Below are 16,890 nucleotides of genomic sequence, written 5' to 3'. Positions count from 1 at the left end.
ATTTAATCTTCCGGGCTCTGGGAGAGGGGGGATACAAAAAAGAAAAAATGGCAAATATGACAGAAAATTAACCTCAACTCTGACAAACAGCCAAATAAATGAGTCAGCCTGCTTGATCCTACATTTATTTAAATAAATCACCTTTGATCAGGGCCGGTGAAAAACAGCAGCAACCTTTTATCTTTTGAGGCAGGTAATTACAGGGTGATATATACCAGAAAATAACAAAAAGCCACACTTGTCCCAAAACAAATACCCAAAAATCCAATGAAGCCGTCTAGTAACAGCCACTAAAATAATCTTCCATGTATTATTTTCTTTGAGTCATTTTAAAAATAAGCAGCCAGCTATCCATCCTCTGGGCACTGGGATGAGTTTGCCACAAAAGCCACTTACATTTTTAGAAGCCCAAGTCTTGACAAATCAGTTCCTAAGAACATAATTTGTTACACGTTGAAGAAAGCCTGAAAACACAGACCTCGGTTAAAGAGGCTTCCATATCTTGTTGTAACCTTTCCAAATGTAAGTATGTGGGAAGAATACCCATAAATTTAACTTGAAACTGAAACGGAAAGTTTCCAATTTAAAATACATTAAAATGTGGTCTTTGAAAGGAAATGAAAATAGCTTTTAAACATATGAAAAGATGCTCATCATCACTCATAAGAGAAACCTGAATTAAAAATTAGGTATCATTTTTCACTCAACAGATGGGGGGGGTTAATAAATGAGCGGTGTGGAGAAACAGGTACTCTCACACATTGTTGATGCAAGCACAGAGTGATATAACCTCTTTGACAGGCAATTTGTAAGTGTCCATCAAAATTTAAATTCCACTTTGCCTTGGAGCCGTGATTTTACTCCGAGGAATTTATCCTACGGATAAACTCATCCATGTGCACAAAGAACTATGTAAAAGGTTATTCATTACAGCTTCGTTGGTGGCCTGAAGGAAGGCTCACTGTAATGTCATTTTGTATCATGTGTGCATTTACCTATTCAAAAAAAAAAAAAAAAAAAGTAAGATGGGGGGGTTGGATGTGATTTGTACAGTTTAGAAATTAGAAGTGTTCTCGATTCCCCTACAAAAGCAAATACTAAACGGCCCTAGACAAGATTCATTCCAGAACCCTGCGATAAAATGCTATGTTCAGATGGCTTCCGCAGCTGCATTAGGAGAGAGCTTCTTACCATGAGCTCCCTTTGGTCTTTTAATAACCAAAATCCCCTGGTGGGGGTCTACTGTGGACTTGAATTCCACTTCACAATAAGCAGTATTTCAAAAAGATTCCAATTTATTCCTTGCAAAAACATACCATGTATAAATGTAACTGTCACTCGGGGAAGCGGGACTGCGTTATGCTGCAGACTTAACACAGACTGCAAGCATGTTCCCCATGTCTTCTCCAGCAAACCCTGCCAACTGGGCGTCTGAAATGTCCTATTGAAACAGGTGGTGTCTGAACAGAATTGGATTTCTGCCTATAGAAACCCGAGTTCTAACAACTGCTGTGGTTAGTTTTAATTTTCAGTCCTCAAAATTAACTGCTTGCCAGTGATTCAGAAATAGACTGAACAACATGTTTAGACTTTGGCCTGTTTAATTGAGGAAAGCAAGCAAGCAAAAAAGCCTACCAATATCCTACCACCATTCCATGAAGAACAACAGAATCAAAGCAGACCATTTGCTTTCCAGGCCAAAAAAAAAAAAAAAAAAAAAAGAGGTGGGGGCGGGGGGAGCAGCTGTAACAAAAACTCAATTCTCCAAAGATGCCTGTGCCTTTTGTGCTTTCTTTACAGCGGCATAGGGATGCAACTACCTTGCTGAACATACTACATAGGAGCCCTTGTGAGGGCTTGAGAAACCTTTATTTAATCTGCTGGAAATACAGAATTCAGAACAATGATAAGAGCTGATCATTTTTCTAATGAAAACTTGCATCGTAAAAAATGATATTCTAGGGGCACCTTGGTGGCTCAGTCGGTTAAGCGTCCTTGACTTTGGCTCAGGTCATGATCTCGCGGTTCATGAGTTCGAGCCCCGCGTTGGGTTCTGTGCTGATGCCTTGGAGCCTGGAGCCTGCTTTGGATTCTGTGTCTCCCTCGCTCTCTGCCCCTCCCCTGCTCATGCTCTGTCTCTAAAAAATTAAAAAATGTTAAAAAATGATCTTCTAAACAGATCTTTGTTTCATTTGATACAAGCAAAATACAAACTGCCAGAATTCAACTCCTTGAAGAAAGATCCTGTGGGCTAAAATTCTTTAAATCCAACACAGGCCCATCAATGTGCCAGACACACTAACCGGTGGTCAAGATGCCTATAAGAGCAGCTTACACTTTATAACAAACCTTTTCCACTGTACCCTTAAGTGCTTGAAATACACATGGTTAAAGATCTGTCGACTTTCTTTTTTTTAAGTTAATTTATTTTGGGAGAGGGAGAGGAGGGAAGAGAGAGAAAGAGAGAGAGGGAGACTAATCTGAGACAGAGAGAGAGGAGAGGGAGAGAGAGAAAGACAATCCTAAGCAGGCTCCACACTTCAGCTCAGAGCCCTATGTGGGGCTCAAACTCGTGAGCTACAAGATCATGACCTGAGCCAAAACCAAGAGTTGGACACTTAACCAACTGAGCCACCCAGGCGCCCCAAGATCTGTTGATTTTCTAAACCAACAAAGGAAAAAAACAAAAAAAAACAAGAAACAAACAAAAAAAACAAGGGGCTGAATATCTACTATGTGCCACACACCATGGTTGGACATTCCCAGTAAGGAAAATACAGTCTCACCCATTTCACAGATGATAAACTGAAAAAAAATTTTTTTTTACCATAGAAAAATAATTATATATTGTGAGGTTTAGGACATACCTTTAAGATCTAGATTAAAGGAATCATAGTTATCTCTCAGTACAACACAACATATCATTCGAGTTTACCATGATTTTCTGTGGATTTTTTTAAATTTATTTTTTCAATTTACATCCACGTTAGCATATAGTGCAACAATGATTGCAGGAGTAGATTCCTTAATGCCCCTTACCCGTTTAGCCCATTCCCCCTCCCACAACCCCTCCAGCAACCCTCTGTTTGTTCTCCATATGTAAGAGTCTCTTATGGATAAACTGAGATTCTGAGAGATGTAATAACTTTCTTCAGCTAGAAGACGACAAAAATGAGGTCTCTACTTAAAATCTGCCTGATTTCAAAGATTTTCCAACTATATCACACTCCCTCCCAACATGAAAGCCAGGGAAGTGAGTTAGTGGAACAAGGACTTTCAGCTTATATGACAATACACTATCATTACTTAGCGCACACCCAGAAGAAAACCTCATCCACTTTCAGTCGAAAAGTAATGGATATCAAACCCTTCAGCACGGTAGGACTGAACTCTAGCTACTAAGAAAGTGATCAATAAAGAAACAAATAATCTATTATGATCATAAATTAAAAAAAAAAAATTCTGACATCCTAATGAGCATTTTGAAAATCACTAAAGAAGGATTCATCTGTTCATTTATAAAAAAAAAAAAAAAAAAACAAGCAGAAACATCTCACTGGAATTCAGGGATGCTTCTCTACAGGGCACATTTGGTCTTCTTGCTTCAAAATTCAAGGACAAATGGATTATTACATCAAGTCTTACCCTCCAAAGTGTATTGCTCACTGTCCTCTACCTCTCCCACCAACCAAAATATAACATAAGATCTCAAAACAAAGGCAATCTCCTCTCAGAAGCTCTCCTGGCCCCTACCTTCTTCTTCTTACTTAAAGCCTGACAGGGGCTAGGTCCTAAACAAAATCTACAATTTCCCTAGCAAGCTCTTTTTAGAGGAAACTACCTTTAGCGTCTTGTAGCTGAAACAGCTCTGTATTCCTGTATTTTCACAACATAATGCTTAATTACAAATATGTCCTTTCCACAGAAGTGTTTCCTTCTTTTTTTTTTTAAGTAAGAATATCCTTAATATTAGGGACTTACTCAACAGAAGAACACAGGGTACATTTTTTTTTTTTTTTTGCAAACTAGTTAGAAACAAGTTGTAACAGTACAAAAAAAAAAAAAAGGTTGTCCTGTAGTTATTGATTTATACTTTTTGAAGTAGAAAAAAATCTGCAATTTTTTAAGATTCTTCTAGAAAAAGCCAAATTTTTGGAATCGTTTTCTTCTAAAAGTTAGAAGCATTTTTCCAAGATGCTACCGCCTCTAAAAATAACCTTTCTGATCTCTTGAAAAGCCAAGTTCAACTTTTAATGGTGCTGTGTACTTTTGGTTTAAAAGAAAAAGGAGAAAGAACCATAGCCAAAACAGTAAGCTTATTCCACTCATGCCTTAAGCTGTAATCATTTCACACAGTACACAGGAATACAGGATTAAGTTTTTCCTTTAAAGATATACATCTATGTCATACAAGTAAATTTCTTTTTTTCTTTTTTTAAAAATTTTTTTAAGGTTTATTTATTTTTGACAGAGAGAGACAGAGCATGAGTGGGGGAGGGGCAGAGAGAGAGAGAGAGACAGAGAGAGAGACAGAATCTGAAGCAGGATCCAGGCTCCGAGCTGTCAGCACAGAGCCTGACGCAGGGCTCGAACTTACAAACTGCAAGATCATGACCTGAGCCGAAGTCAGACGCTCAACCGACTGAGCCACCCAGGCGCCCCTTCTTTTTTTTAATTTAAGAGAGAGAGAGAGCACATGAGCAGGGCAGGGGCCAAGGGGGAGGGAGGGAGAGATACAGAGAGAGAAACAGAGAGAGAGAGAGAGAGAGAGAGAGAGAGAGAATCCCAAGCAGGCTCCATACTCAACACACAGAGCCCAGCGTGGGGCTCAATCCCATGACCCTGGGATAATGACCTGAGCAGAAATCAAGAGTCAGACACTCAAATGACTGAGCCATCCAGGTGACCCCAGGTAATGTTTAAGAAACACAGCACTCCCTCCTGACCTTAAAACCCAGGCAAAACAAAAAAAAAAAAAGTTTATCTAAAGAGACACAGTCATGACCAAGATATCTAACAGACATCAAAACAAAGGCAACAAAAGCATAAATAAACAAGTGGCACCATATCAAATTGACAAGCTTCTGCACAGCAAAGGAAATGAGCAACAAAATGAAAAGGTAACCTATGAGGAAAATATCTGCAAATCATATAAGGGCTTAATACCCAAAATATATAAAGAATTCATACACCTTAATCTAGCAGCAACTACAAACAATCCGATTTAAAGTGCTGCCTGAGAAAACACACAGTGGCCAGCAGGTACATAAAAAGGTGCTCCACATCACTCATCATCAGGGAAATGCAAATCAAAATCACAACGAGACATCACCTCACACCTGGCAGGATGGCTATCATCCAAGAGAAAGGAAATGGCAAGTATTGGCAAGGATAGGGAGAACATGGAATCCCGAATGCACTGTTGGTGGGACTGGACACTGATGCAGCCACTATAGAAAAACAATACAGAGGTTCCTCAAAAACTTAAAACTAGAACTACCACAGGATCCGGCAATCCCAATTGTGTGTGTGTGTGTGTGTGTGTGCAAAGGAAATGGAAACAGGATACTGAAAAGACATCTGTACTTCTGTGTCCATTGCAGCATTATTTACAACAGCCAAGATCTGGAAATAAGTGAATGGATAAAATAACAGAATATTATTCAGCCGCGAGAAAGAAGGACATCTTGCCCTTTGTGACAACGTGGTGGAAATGAAAGCATTAAGCTAAGTGAAAGTCAGAGAAAGACAAATACTACACGATATCACTTATACGTGGAATCTAAAAAAGCTGAGCTCCTAAAAACAGAGACTAGATTGGTAGCTACCAGGGGCTGCAGGGTGGGGGAAAGGGTGGGGATGTTGGTCAAACAGTACAAATGTCCAGTTGTAAGATGAGTAAGTTCTGGGGATCTAGCAGAAAGCAGGGCAATTATAAGTAATGCTACTGAATTACTATTTCAAAGTTGCTAAGAAAGCAGATCTTAAATGTTCTCACCAAAAAAAGAAATGGTAATTATGTGATGTGATGGAGATGTATGGTGGGAGTCATTCTGCAACATACAAGTGTATCAAATCAATACAATGTATACCTTAAATTTATACAATGTTATATGTATGTCAATTGTTCCAGTAAAGCTCAAAAAAAAAAAAAGATTTCTTAATTATTATTTAAAAACCTTTTTTTCACATTTATTCATTTTTGAGAGACAGAGACAGAGCGCAAGCAGGGTAGGAGCAGAGAGAAGGAGACACAGAATCCGAAGCAGCTCCAGGCTCTGAACTGTTGGCACAGAGCCCGACGTGGGGCTCGAACCCACGAACCTTGAGATCATGACCTGAGCTGAAGTCAGAGGCTTAACCGAGTGAGCACCCAGATGCCCCTTAAAAAATATACTTCTAATAAAATCAAAATGGCTCATAAGTTAGTAACGTCATTATCGGCTGTATTAATAAACTAACACAATGATAAATGTTTACACATCAGGTAAAAACAATACAAAGTAGCCAAAAATCTAGGTAAGCCAAAAAATGTTTATTAGTCTATAGATTCTCACATTTCTATAGAAGACTAATATTCCCCTATTCAATGGATTTTTTAAAATCAAATCTATGGGATTACCATTACTTCAACAATTTTTTTAATTTTAATTTTACCACAAAATTTACTGGCATCAGTCCTTTAAAGAATGTATGTGAAGTAACTGGTGTGCCTGAATGTTTCACATTTAACTTATTTTAGAGGTGTCAAGACACCCTCTAAGTTTAATAGGAAAAAATCTGTAGGCTTCAAACAGCACTTAAAAAGAAACACAAAGAAGGAAAGTTAGAAGTCAAGGAGGATAATTCTGTGATAAAGGCTGACAAGAGTGAGACAGAAATCTACTGGAGACCCTCTCAGGACGCAGGCCTGCACCCTGCTGCATTATCACTGACCTGTAACCTCTTCCCCAGCTCGCAAGCAACGCTTAAGTACTCTGGGACTAAGTGGGGTTTTTAAAAGTTCTTGTGTCATATTTACTTTTTCCTACAACTCTTATCAGAAGCCTGCTATATTTGAGTTCCAGAATCTACAGGCTCCAATTACCCACCTAACTACAGAGCCGAGAGGAATAATCAGAAGCATAAAATGCCACCATCATAGAAAGAAATGAGAATCAGGATTTAAAATAAACCAGTTCATTCTTTTGATTGAAGTACCACTGGCATACAATATTGTATTAGTTTCAAGTGTGCAACAGAGTGATTCGACAACTATACACATTATGAAATGCTCACCATAAATGTAGCCACCATCTGTCACCATACAAACTTATTACAATCTTACTGACTATATTCCCTGTGCTATACTTTCAATACTCGTGACTTATTTGTTTTATAACTAGAAGTTTGTACCTCTTAATCCCCTTCACATTTTTCACCAACCCTCTCCTCTCCACCCCTCTGGCAACCACCAGTTTGTTCTCTGTATTTACAAGTCTATTTTCTGGTTTTTTTGTTTGTTTTATTCGGCTTTGTTTGTTTGACTTGTTTTTAGTTTCCACACAGTAGTAAAATCATGGTATTTGTCTTTCTCTGACTTATTTTACTTAACAGAATATCCACCCTCTAGGGGCACCTGGGTGGCTCAGCTGAGCATCTGACTCTTGGTTTCGGCTCAGGTTGCGATAGCAGAGTCATTGGACCAAGCCCTGCATCAGGCTCAGTGTGAGCCTGCTTAAGATTTTCTCTCTCTCTCTCTCTCTCTCTCTCTCTCTCTCTCTCCCTCTCCCTCTCCCTCTCCCTCTCCCTCTCCCTCTCCCCTGCTTACACACACACACATACACTCTCTCTCTCTCTCTCTCTCTCCGTCTCCCTAAAATAATAATAAAAAAATTGAAAGAATATCCACCCTCTAGGTCCATCCACACTGTCATGAATGGCAAGATTTCATTCATTTTTTATTTCTGAGCAATATCCCATTATACATATATACCACATCTTCTTTATCCGTTAATCTATCAAAGGACACATAGATTGCTTCTATACCTTAGCTATTGTAAATAATGCTGCAATAAACATAAAGGTGCATATATCTTTTCCAACTAGTGTTTTCATTTCCTTTGGGTAAATACCCAAGAATGGACCAGTTCCATTTTTAAGGGCATAGCCACAGGTAAATAGCATCAACACTGTGTTCTTGGTAACTACAAAAAGAATAAAACAGGTTTTTAAAAAAACATCACTTCCTTAATAAATGTATAACAAATATCTAACTTTAAAATGAGTTGTATTACCAAAGGCTATTTCTTCATGCAGATATATTTCCCCATAAAATACTGTATGTGGTGGTTCATTTTCTAAAGCTGGCCCAATACCTATTTAACCCATAATCTACTGACATAGTACAATGCTGAATGAAGTGTGTAAAGGTACTTACAATGCTTCAAATGCATATTAGTATTTCAGCTGTAAGGACAGGAGCTTGGCAAAACTGGACTCCCAAAACATGGACCTCAGGAGTTCCATGTAACCCCAAATGTTCACACAAGTGCATACATGGGTGATTCTCTTCTGAGAAGGTCCATAACTTCTCAAAGTGGTTGTTGATAAGCCCACAAAAAGGGGTTGCAATAAAGGGAAAAAACTGTGTTCTTCCCTGCATAGCCCTCGGGTAGCCTTTATGGTAGAAATGAGGCATTTTGCGCAGTGACGGTCCACACATTTGCACATAATGGTAAGTTCATGGATGCAAAACTATCAAACGCCTTCCAGAAAAACTAAAGTGAAGTGAAGAAAATTCTAAAAAAGGAACATGTTTCAACACTTCATGGGGTCTGAACTGCCCACATAAGAGGACACAGGAAGTTCATCTGAAGTAAAATGAGGACGGTGATTCCAATGGCACCCACAGTAGAGTAGATTTCCACTGGTAAACAGAGCTTGCCTGTATAGCTGACAGCTGCAGATATTCCATATGTTTGTGCTACAAGAAACTCCACTTAAAAATCTTTCTCCATCCTAGGGTGCCTGAGTGGCTCAGTTGGTTAAGTGTCTGACTTTGGCTCAGGTCATGATCTCATGGTTCGTGAGTTCAAGCCTGTGTCGGGCTCTGTGCTGACAGCTCAGAGCCTGGAGGCTGCTTCAGATTCTGTGTCTCCCTCTTTCTCTGCCCTTCCCCTGCTCACACTGTCTCTGTCTCTCTCTCTCTCTCAAAAATAAACAAACATTAAAAAAAATTAAAGGGGCGCCTGGGTGGCTCAGTCAGTTAAACATCTAACTTCGGCTCAGGTCATGATCTCACAGCTCGTGAGTTCGAGCCCCGCCTCAGGCTCCGTATCAACAGCTCAGAGCCTGGAGTCTGCTTTGGATTCTGTGTCTCCCTCTCTCTCTCTGCCCTTCCCCTGCTGGCTGTCTGTCTCTCTCTCAAAAATAAAAACATTAAAAAAAATTTTTTTTAATTAAAAAAAAATCTTTCCCCATCCTAACCAAATCACACTGACAAAATATTTATCACACCTTGGCTATCATTATCTTAAAAAAAAAAAAAAAGAAATCCACCTTTTACCACCATATAATGCAAACAAAGTAAAAGGTGTATTTAAACGACGTAAACATATAATGTGAATGAGTATACCTTTTCTATTAATTTTTATCAAGAAAATCTGGATAATAACCTATTTAATTTTAAACATGACTTCCAACTTTACCTAAAAGCTTCTATAAACTGATATAACAAAGTTTACACATTGTGCTTTTAATTGAGCAGGGTTTATTGTTTTTGGCTTTTTGTTAAAATAGATTTCAACTGTGTGGACTATAAAGCTATTCTAACCAACAGTGCAATTTCAGATTCATACCTAGTTAAAAGATTATTGTTTGCGTACCTCTTTATCCCAAACCATGAGTCCATAGCTAGGTCATTAAGGTACTTCCTCTCTTTTACCACTCTCACATTATTACACTTAACACACTAGCATCTATTTTTTGATGCAAAGGTTTTTCACAAGACAGTGCCACTTACCCCGCCTGCCTTCAGCAACTTTCTTCTAAACTCCTCTGTGGGGTTGTTGAAAGTTAGCTTTTCACAGCGGAGGTGATTCACTGGTGGATGGCCTTCAAGATGCAGGAATAAGTCATAATCAAAGCGGACTTTCTTAGGTTCTTCCTAGAGATTAAAAAAAAATTAAGAGTTATTCATATACAAATTTTTTTAAGTTTATTTATTTCTGAAAGACAAAGACGGAGACAGCAAGAGACAAAAGGAGGGAGGGAGGGAGAGGGAGAGAAAGAGAGGAAGAGGGGGAGGGAGGGAGGGAGGGAGAAGGAGAGAGGAAGAGGGGGAGGGAGGGAGAGGGAGAGAGAGAGAGGAAGAGGGGGAAGGAGGGAGGGAGGGAGAGAGGGAGGGAGAGAGGGAGGGAGAGAGGGAGAGAGAGAGGGAGAGAGGGAGGGAGAGAGGGAGAGAGAGAGGGAGGGAGAGAGGGAGAGAGAGAGGGAGGGAGAGAGAGAGGGAGGGAGAGAGGGAGAGAGAGAGGGAGAGAGGGAGGGAGGGAGAGAGGGAGGAAGGGAGAGAGGGAGAGAGAGAGGGAGAGAGAGAATCTTAAGCAGGTTCCGTGTTATCAGAGCAGAGCCCATCGCGGGGCCTGAACTCATGACCCATGAGATCATAACCTGAGCAGAAATCAAGAGTCTGATGCTTAACTGACTGAGCCACTCAGGTGTCCCATATCTACAGATTTTAAAAGTAAAGTTTTATTCTTCACAGATACCCAACAGCTATAGTGTCAAAGTGCTGGCGAAAGAAAATTATCAAGGAATTATCTACAGAGCAAAATGGAAATACCTGATGAATCACTTTCTTGCTTTCTAAGAGAATAAACTCACCACTTTTCTTGCAATATCTCAAGTGGTATAACACCACCAACACAGCCACCCACCTAGAAACCTAAGATAACCCTGAAGCCACTTCTTCCCCTTCCCACTCTACCCACCTCCACCATCACCAACAACTGAACTGCCATTTTCTCTCCTAAATATTTCTTGAACAAGCCCTCTAACCCATACTCTTACTCATTGCCCAAACTACAATATGCTCCTTTCTCTTGTAGGTCTTCCTCCTTCCGGATGGATTCCTCTTCAATTCCTCCTTCATTGAGGCCTCAAAATTACCCTTAGGAGCCAAAAACCTAGCGATTTTTACAGCTTGATGAAAATTTCAAAAGCTTCCTTCCAGTCGCCATTAGGATAAAAATCAAAAGCTCACTTGAAGGCCTCGTAGGGGCTTTCAGAACCCGGTTCTTGGCTCCTTATCCCACCACTGTCAAGGAACACATGGCTATTGGTTGTTCCAGTATTTACTATGCTCTAGGCTAATCCTGGGTTTCACCCTTGCTTTACATGACTACCTTCATTGCCCTTCTCCATTCCTCCACCCTCGTGTCACCTAAGCAACTTCTCGTCCTTCTCCTTTCAGGTATCACTTTGGGGAAACCTTCCTAGAAACTCCGCTCCCAACTTCCCACTGCCTCTCCTCTGTTCTGTATCTCTCTCTCACCCCTGCACACCTTAGGTTGATCATCCTATTATCTCCCTTTTTCCTGTGAAATCATAAGATTCTTGAAAGGGGGAACAACAGTTGAATCGTCACTGCACACCCCCCGACAACTCATTTAGCACCTGTGCATAGCAGAAATGCCATAGACAGCCCTGAAATGAACGAGGAACACAAAATAAGCATCATCTCCAAGAGAACAGAATCATTAGAATTTCACGATACCCGAGTTCTGCTCTCAACTCAAGGCATTACTTTAGTTAGCTAAACATTTAAACCTCTCTCCACACCGATTCTCAAACATCCCAGGTGAAATGAAGACTGAGGATAGTAACAATAACTAACATCAACATTAACAGTTATCTCATTCAATTCTTATAGCTCTCCTCAAGGTCAGTTCTGAGTCCTGCTTTGCAAATGAGGAAATTAAGGCACTTAGAATTTGTTGTATTACTTTACATAAAAACTCCTTTTGTGTCACAAATACTAACCATCTTTGTGACATGTTGTAATTGTTTTCATTAGTCATTAGCCTTGCCATTTTATTTTTAATGGCTGTGAGAAGTAATTCGCAAACCATAAAACCCACCCTTTTTGAAAGTATACAACTTAGTGGTGTTTAGTGTATTCACAGAATTTTGAAACCATCACCATTGTCTAATTTCAGAACATTTTCATCATTCCAGAAAGAAAACTCAAACACATTAGTAGTCATTTCCAATTCCCCCCAATCCTGCATTCCCTTATACCACTAATAATCTATTTCTGCTTCTCTAGAATTGCCTATTCTGTGGAGCTGGCATTTCATACAAACACAAAAAATACACACACAGCATGTCATCTTTTATGACAGTCTTCTTTAACGTGACGTGATGTTTTTAGGGTTCATACATGGTGTAATGCGTCAGTTATTTAGTTCCTCTTTATGGCTGAATAATATTCCAGTGAATGGGTATACCAGTTTCTTTCATCCACTCATTGGTGGATTGATATGTGTATTTTTTATATTTTTTAGCTACCATAAACAATGCTGGTATTAACATTTGTGTACAAGTTTTTATCTAGACGTGTGTTTTCATTTCTCTTGAATATACACCTATGGGGAGAATTTCTGGGTCATATGGTACCTCCATTTTAACACTTTTACAAACTGTCTTGCTTTATATATATATATATATATTTATTTATATTTTTTAGTATGTGACATATTGAAATTTTACATAGTCAAATAAAGCAATGTTTTTCTTTAAAAAAAAAAAAAAAAACTTCTGGGGCGCCTGGGTGGCTCAGTCGGTTCAGCAGCCGACTTCGGCTCAGGTCGTGATCTTGCGGTTCGTGAGTTCAAGCCCCACGTCAGGCTCTGTGCTGATGGCTCAGAGCCTGGAGCCCATTTCAGATTCTGTGGCTCCCTCTCTCTCTGACCCTCCCCCGTTCATGCTCTGTCTCTCTCTGTCTCAAAAATAAATAAGCGTTAAAAAAAAAAATTTTTTAAAAAAACAAACTTCTGGAACATCTGGGTGGCTCAGTGGGTTAAGCCTCTAAATCAGCTCAGATCATGATCTCGCAGTTTGTGAGTTCAAGCCCCATGTTGGACTCTGTGCTGACAGCTCAGCCTGGAGCCTGCTTTGGATTCTGTGTCTCCCTCGCTTTCTGCCCTTCCCCCACTTATGTTCAGTCTCTCTCTCAAAAATAAGCAAGCATTAAAAAATTTAAAAAGAAAGGACTTTTTATATATGTAATGTGATGAAACAAAGTGATGTGAAACTGGTTCTTTTAACTCGAAAGTCTTAGCTCCTGAAACTGTCAAAATGTAGGCATTACCTGCTACAAATTTATGGTTTCTACCTCCTCATCCAAACTTCTCCAAATCAGTCTCCACTCATTCACTCACTATCTCTACACTTCTTTTGTTTTAATGTTTATTGATTTAGTTGAGACAGACAGACAGAGAGATAGAGGAAGGGCAGAGAGAGGGAGAGAGAATCCCAAATAGGATCCACACTCAGCATGAAGCCTGATGCGGGGCTCGATCTCCCAACTGTGAGATCGTGACCTGAGCTGAAATCAAGAGTCAGATGCTTAACTGACTGAGCTGCCCAGGCGCCTCTGCCTCTTCTCTTCTACCTCCAAGCGGCATGAAACCTGCTCCTTTCCTCTTTCATCAGAATACCCCTCCCTCCTGGTTTTCTTCACGCTTACTGGCATTCCTTCTCAGTCTTGTTCACCGGCCTCCCTGCTTTCTTCACTGACCCTTAAACATCCTTTAACTTTGGGCAAAGTCCCCAAGGAGCCGATGCCCATTCACAGGGTGTCACTTCTACCTCTATGACAATGACTCCCCTATCTGTACCTCCAGCCCAGTTCCCACTTGACTGCCATTTACAGGGGCTCCACACCACATCTGCCCACATCTCCACCAAGTTGACCCACAGCAACTTCAAAGTCACGGTTTGTCTTAAACTGGAGTTCTATTCATCTGTCCTTTCTCCCATACTCTATATTTTGGCAAACAGAAATCCTCATCTCTTGCCAAAGTTAAAATACAGAAAAACCGTCCCCAGCTCTTCCTTCTCCCTTGCTCAGCACACTCAAATAGTCCCCAAGTTCTACTCCATATTCTCCCTTAGGAACTCTCAAATCCAACCCTTTTGTCCAGTTCCCATACCCTTGCCTTAGTTAGACCTTCATCATTCCTCACCGGCTCACCTCCTTGTTTTTCAACTCACCCCATTTTACCTCCTACAGTGGCAAGACAGTGATCTTCCCAATACAAAAATTAGATTACATCTTTTCATTGATATAAATGCCTTTAATGACTCATCATCTCCCACAGGATAAAATCCCTCTTCCTTGGAATAACCATCTCAGTCCTCTAATACCTTTCCTGCATTTCCTTTGTTCTCTTATGACACCCTGTGTTTCCATAATTTCAGAGCACTTGTGGTTCCCAGTACTCTACATTACCTCATTCGTTTTGCCTTTCACATCTAGTGCTCCCCACGCTTATACAGTTTTCCCTCGCTTGCTTATTAATGCGCTCATTATTCAAAACCCAGATAAAGCATGAAATCCACTGGAAAGCCTTCCTAATACTTCCAATCCAATCTGTATTAGATATCCCTCTTATAGCATTCCTTTATTAATGTAATTATCACATACAATTATGGTCATTTTTCTACTTACCTGCCTTTCCTCTCCATTGTAAAACAGTCAACACAACCTTAGAATTTAATTAAAAACATAAGAAGGCCTGTTTTCTGCCTTATAATTGGGACTGTAAATTTGTAAAGCCTTCTGGGAAGACAATTTGGCAACAGCTATCAACATGCTAACCCAGTAATTCTACTTCTAAGAATCTCTTCCCACAGAAATATCCAAATATGTGCACAAAGATACATATATTATAAAATGTTCATAGTAGCACTGTTTGTAATGGCCAAAAAAAAACTGAAATAATCTTTGAGTGAGTATATCATATCATTGAATACCATTCAGATATTTAAAAATACAGATTTAGGGGCACCTGGGTGGCTCAGTCGGTTAGGCGTCCGACTTCGGCTCAAATCATGGTCTCACGGCTCGTGGGTTCAAGCCCCGCGTGGGACTCTGTGCTGACAGCTCGGGGCCTGGAGCCTGCTTCAGATTCTGTGTCTCCCTCTGTCTCTCTGCCCCTCCCCCCACTCATGCTCTGTCTCTCTTCTTCAAAAATAAATGAATATTTAAAAAAAATTTTTTAATACAGATTAAGGCATAGTGCCAAGTAGATTAAAGGTAAGTCACAGAAAATATTAAAGTATGATATATTATGCCCCTGCCTATCTCTACTTGACATAGATTTTATCTGTGCATCTTTATGGGGGTGGGGGTGGGGGGGAATCAGGAAAGACAACACCAAATAGTTAACAATGATTAAAAGGACTCAAAGAGTATGCTTCTACATACTTTTCAGTATCACTTCATAGTCCACAACACTTTTATACCAAAAAAAAAGAAAGAAAGAAAGAAAAATCACTTTTCAATAAAACTAAGGGTAATGACCACAGAAAGTGACTACCTTTCTATGAATCCTGAGTGCAATTTTCTTTTAAAGATTTTTCTTTTTTCTCTTGAGGAAGGAGAAAGTACTCACAAACTTGTGCTCTAGCCAACGGATCTCTTTCTTAGAGGGCAGACTTCATTATTATGTCCATCTATGCTCCTCAGGAAAGAGTCTTCTCACATTTCAAACAAGAAAGCATGCATTTATTCTACACATAAAGCTACTACACTTCCTCTAAGAGGTGGAAATCTGGTTTTGGCAAGATCAGACTGTCCCTCTTGTTCTGCCTCCGTCCTTGACATTTCCTCAGGTACCTTCTCTGAGGACGGAATGAAAGAGAGAAGCAGGGAGTCCTTTCATCCTAAAATGCTAGAGTCAATTATGTTTTATCAGTGTGCCTATTGGTTTCAAGTTTCTGCAACACTCGTAATTCTCACAGATAAGCTTATTTTGTTGAACACAAACTAAGACAGAATACACATACATGAACCCAAAAGAAGTAGTGACAGACACTTCACCCCCACCCCCTTTTGGGGTAATGACTCTGATTTCACAACTAAATGTAGAGCAGAAATGAAAAGAGGCTTATTGGAAGCAGGGAAAGCAAATGATGAAGACAGAATGGAGGACAGGATGATCTCATCCTCAATCTGCAGCAGTAGGACTCTCCCAAGATCACTTGGAGCTTGCTCTTACCTCCTCTGAAAGCTGAACAATACTTTTCATAAACCATTATTGTAATGAGTGTTCATTCTTAAGACAAAGTCGAATAAACTCCAGGGCTGAATAAAATGATAAAAACTCAGAAGACATAGAATGTCTATTCTGGGGCAAGAGGCTGGACTTACTACATTTTTACCCACAGATCATTTCAGAGGGAAGAGGAACGAGAAATATATCCAGCTCGGAGAATACAGCAAACCTTTGGTTTGTAAAAAACTGCAAGATCAATGAAAAGAGAGGACAAAGCAATAATTTCTTTTTTTAATTAAAAACTTAATAGCATACAGAAAAGAACATTAAATACTACACCCAGGAACCTTCCGCTGAGATTAAACAGATGTTAACACTTTTACTGTGTCTACCTTTTTCTTCAAAGAAATAAAATTTTATAAATATAAGCTGCTCTATCCCTCTTCCCCAATAACCAATGCTATTTAGTTCCTGTGGTATCATTTCAATTCACACTCTTATACTATGTATGTGTATTTCTAGAACATCATTTATTCTCAGCTTCAGTGGCTTATAAAAATATACATGAATGATATCATAACCACATACATAGAATTCTGTGACTTTTAAGTTGTCATCATTTTTGTTT

At 39.6% G+C, this 16,890-nt stretch overlaps 1 protein-coding gene across 2 annotated transcripts in view; it reads right to left on the bottom strand.

Moving 5' to 3' along the window:
* Window positions 1-16,890, bottom strand: part of MLLT3 (MLLT3 super elongation complex subunit) — a 282,306-nt gene that overhangs the window by 106,437 nt on the left and 158,979 nt on the right. For both annotated transcript variants that reach the window (XM_027047137.2, XM_027047139.2), the window contains exon 4: window positions 10,004-10,147. In XM_027047137.2, the coding sequence (XP_026902938.1) occupies window positions 10,004-10,147 (144 nt within the window). The remainder of the gene's footprint in view (window positions 1-10,003; window positions 10,148-16,890) is intronic.

The sequence above is a fragment of the Acinonyx jubatus genome, chromosome D4 (assembly GCF_027475565.1).
Source record: "Acinonyx jubatus isolate Ajub_Pintada_27869175 chromosome D4, VMU_Ajub_asm_v1.0, whole genome shotgun sequence".
Taxonomy (NCBI): Eukaryota; Metazoa; Chordata; class Mammalia; order Carnivora; family Felidae; genus Acinonyx; species Acinonyx jubatus.
This window is presented reverse-complemented; position numbering and strand designations above follow the sequence as displayed.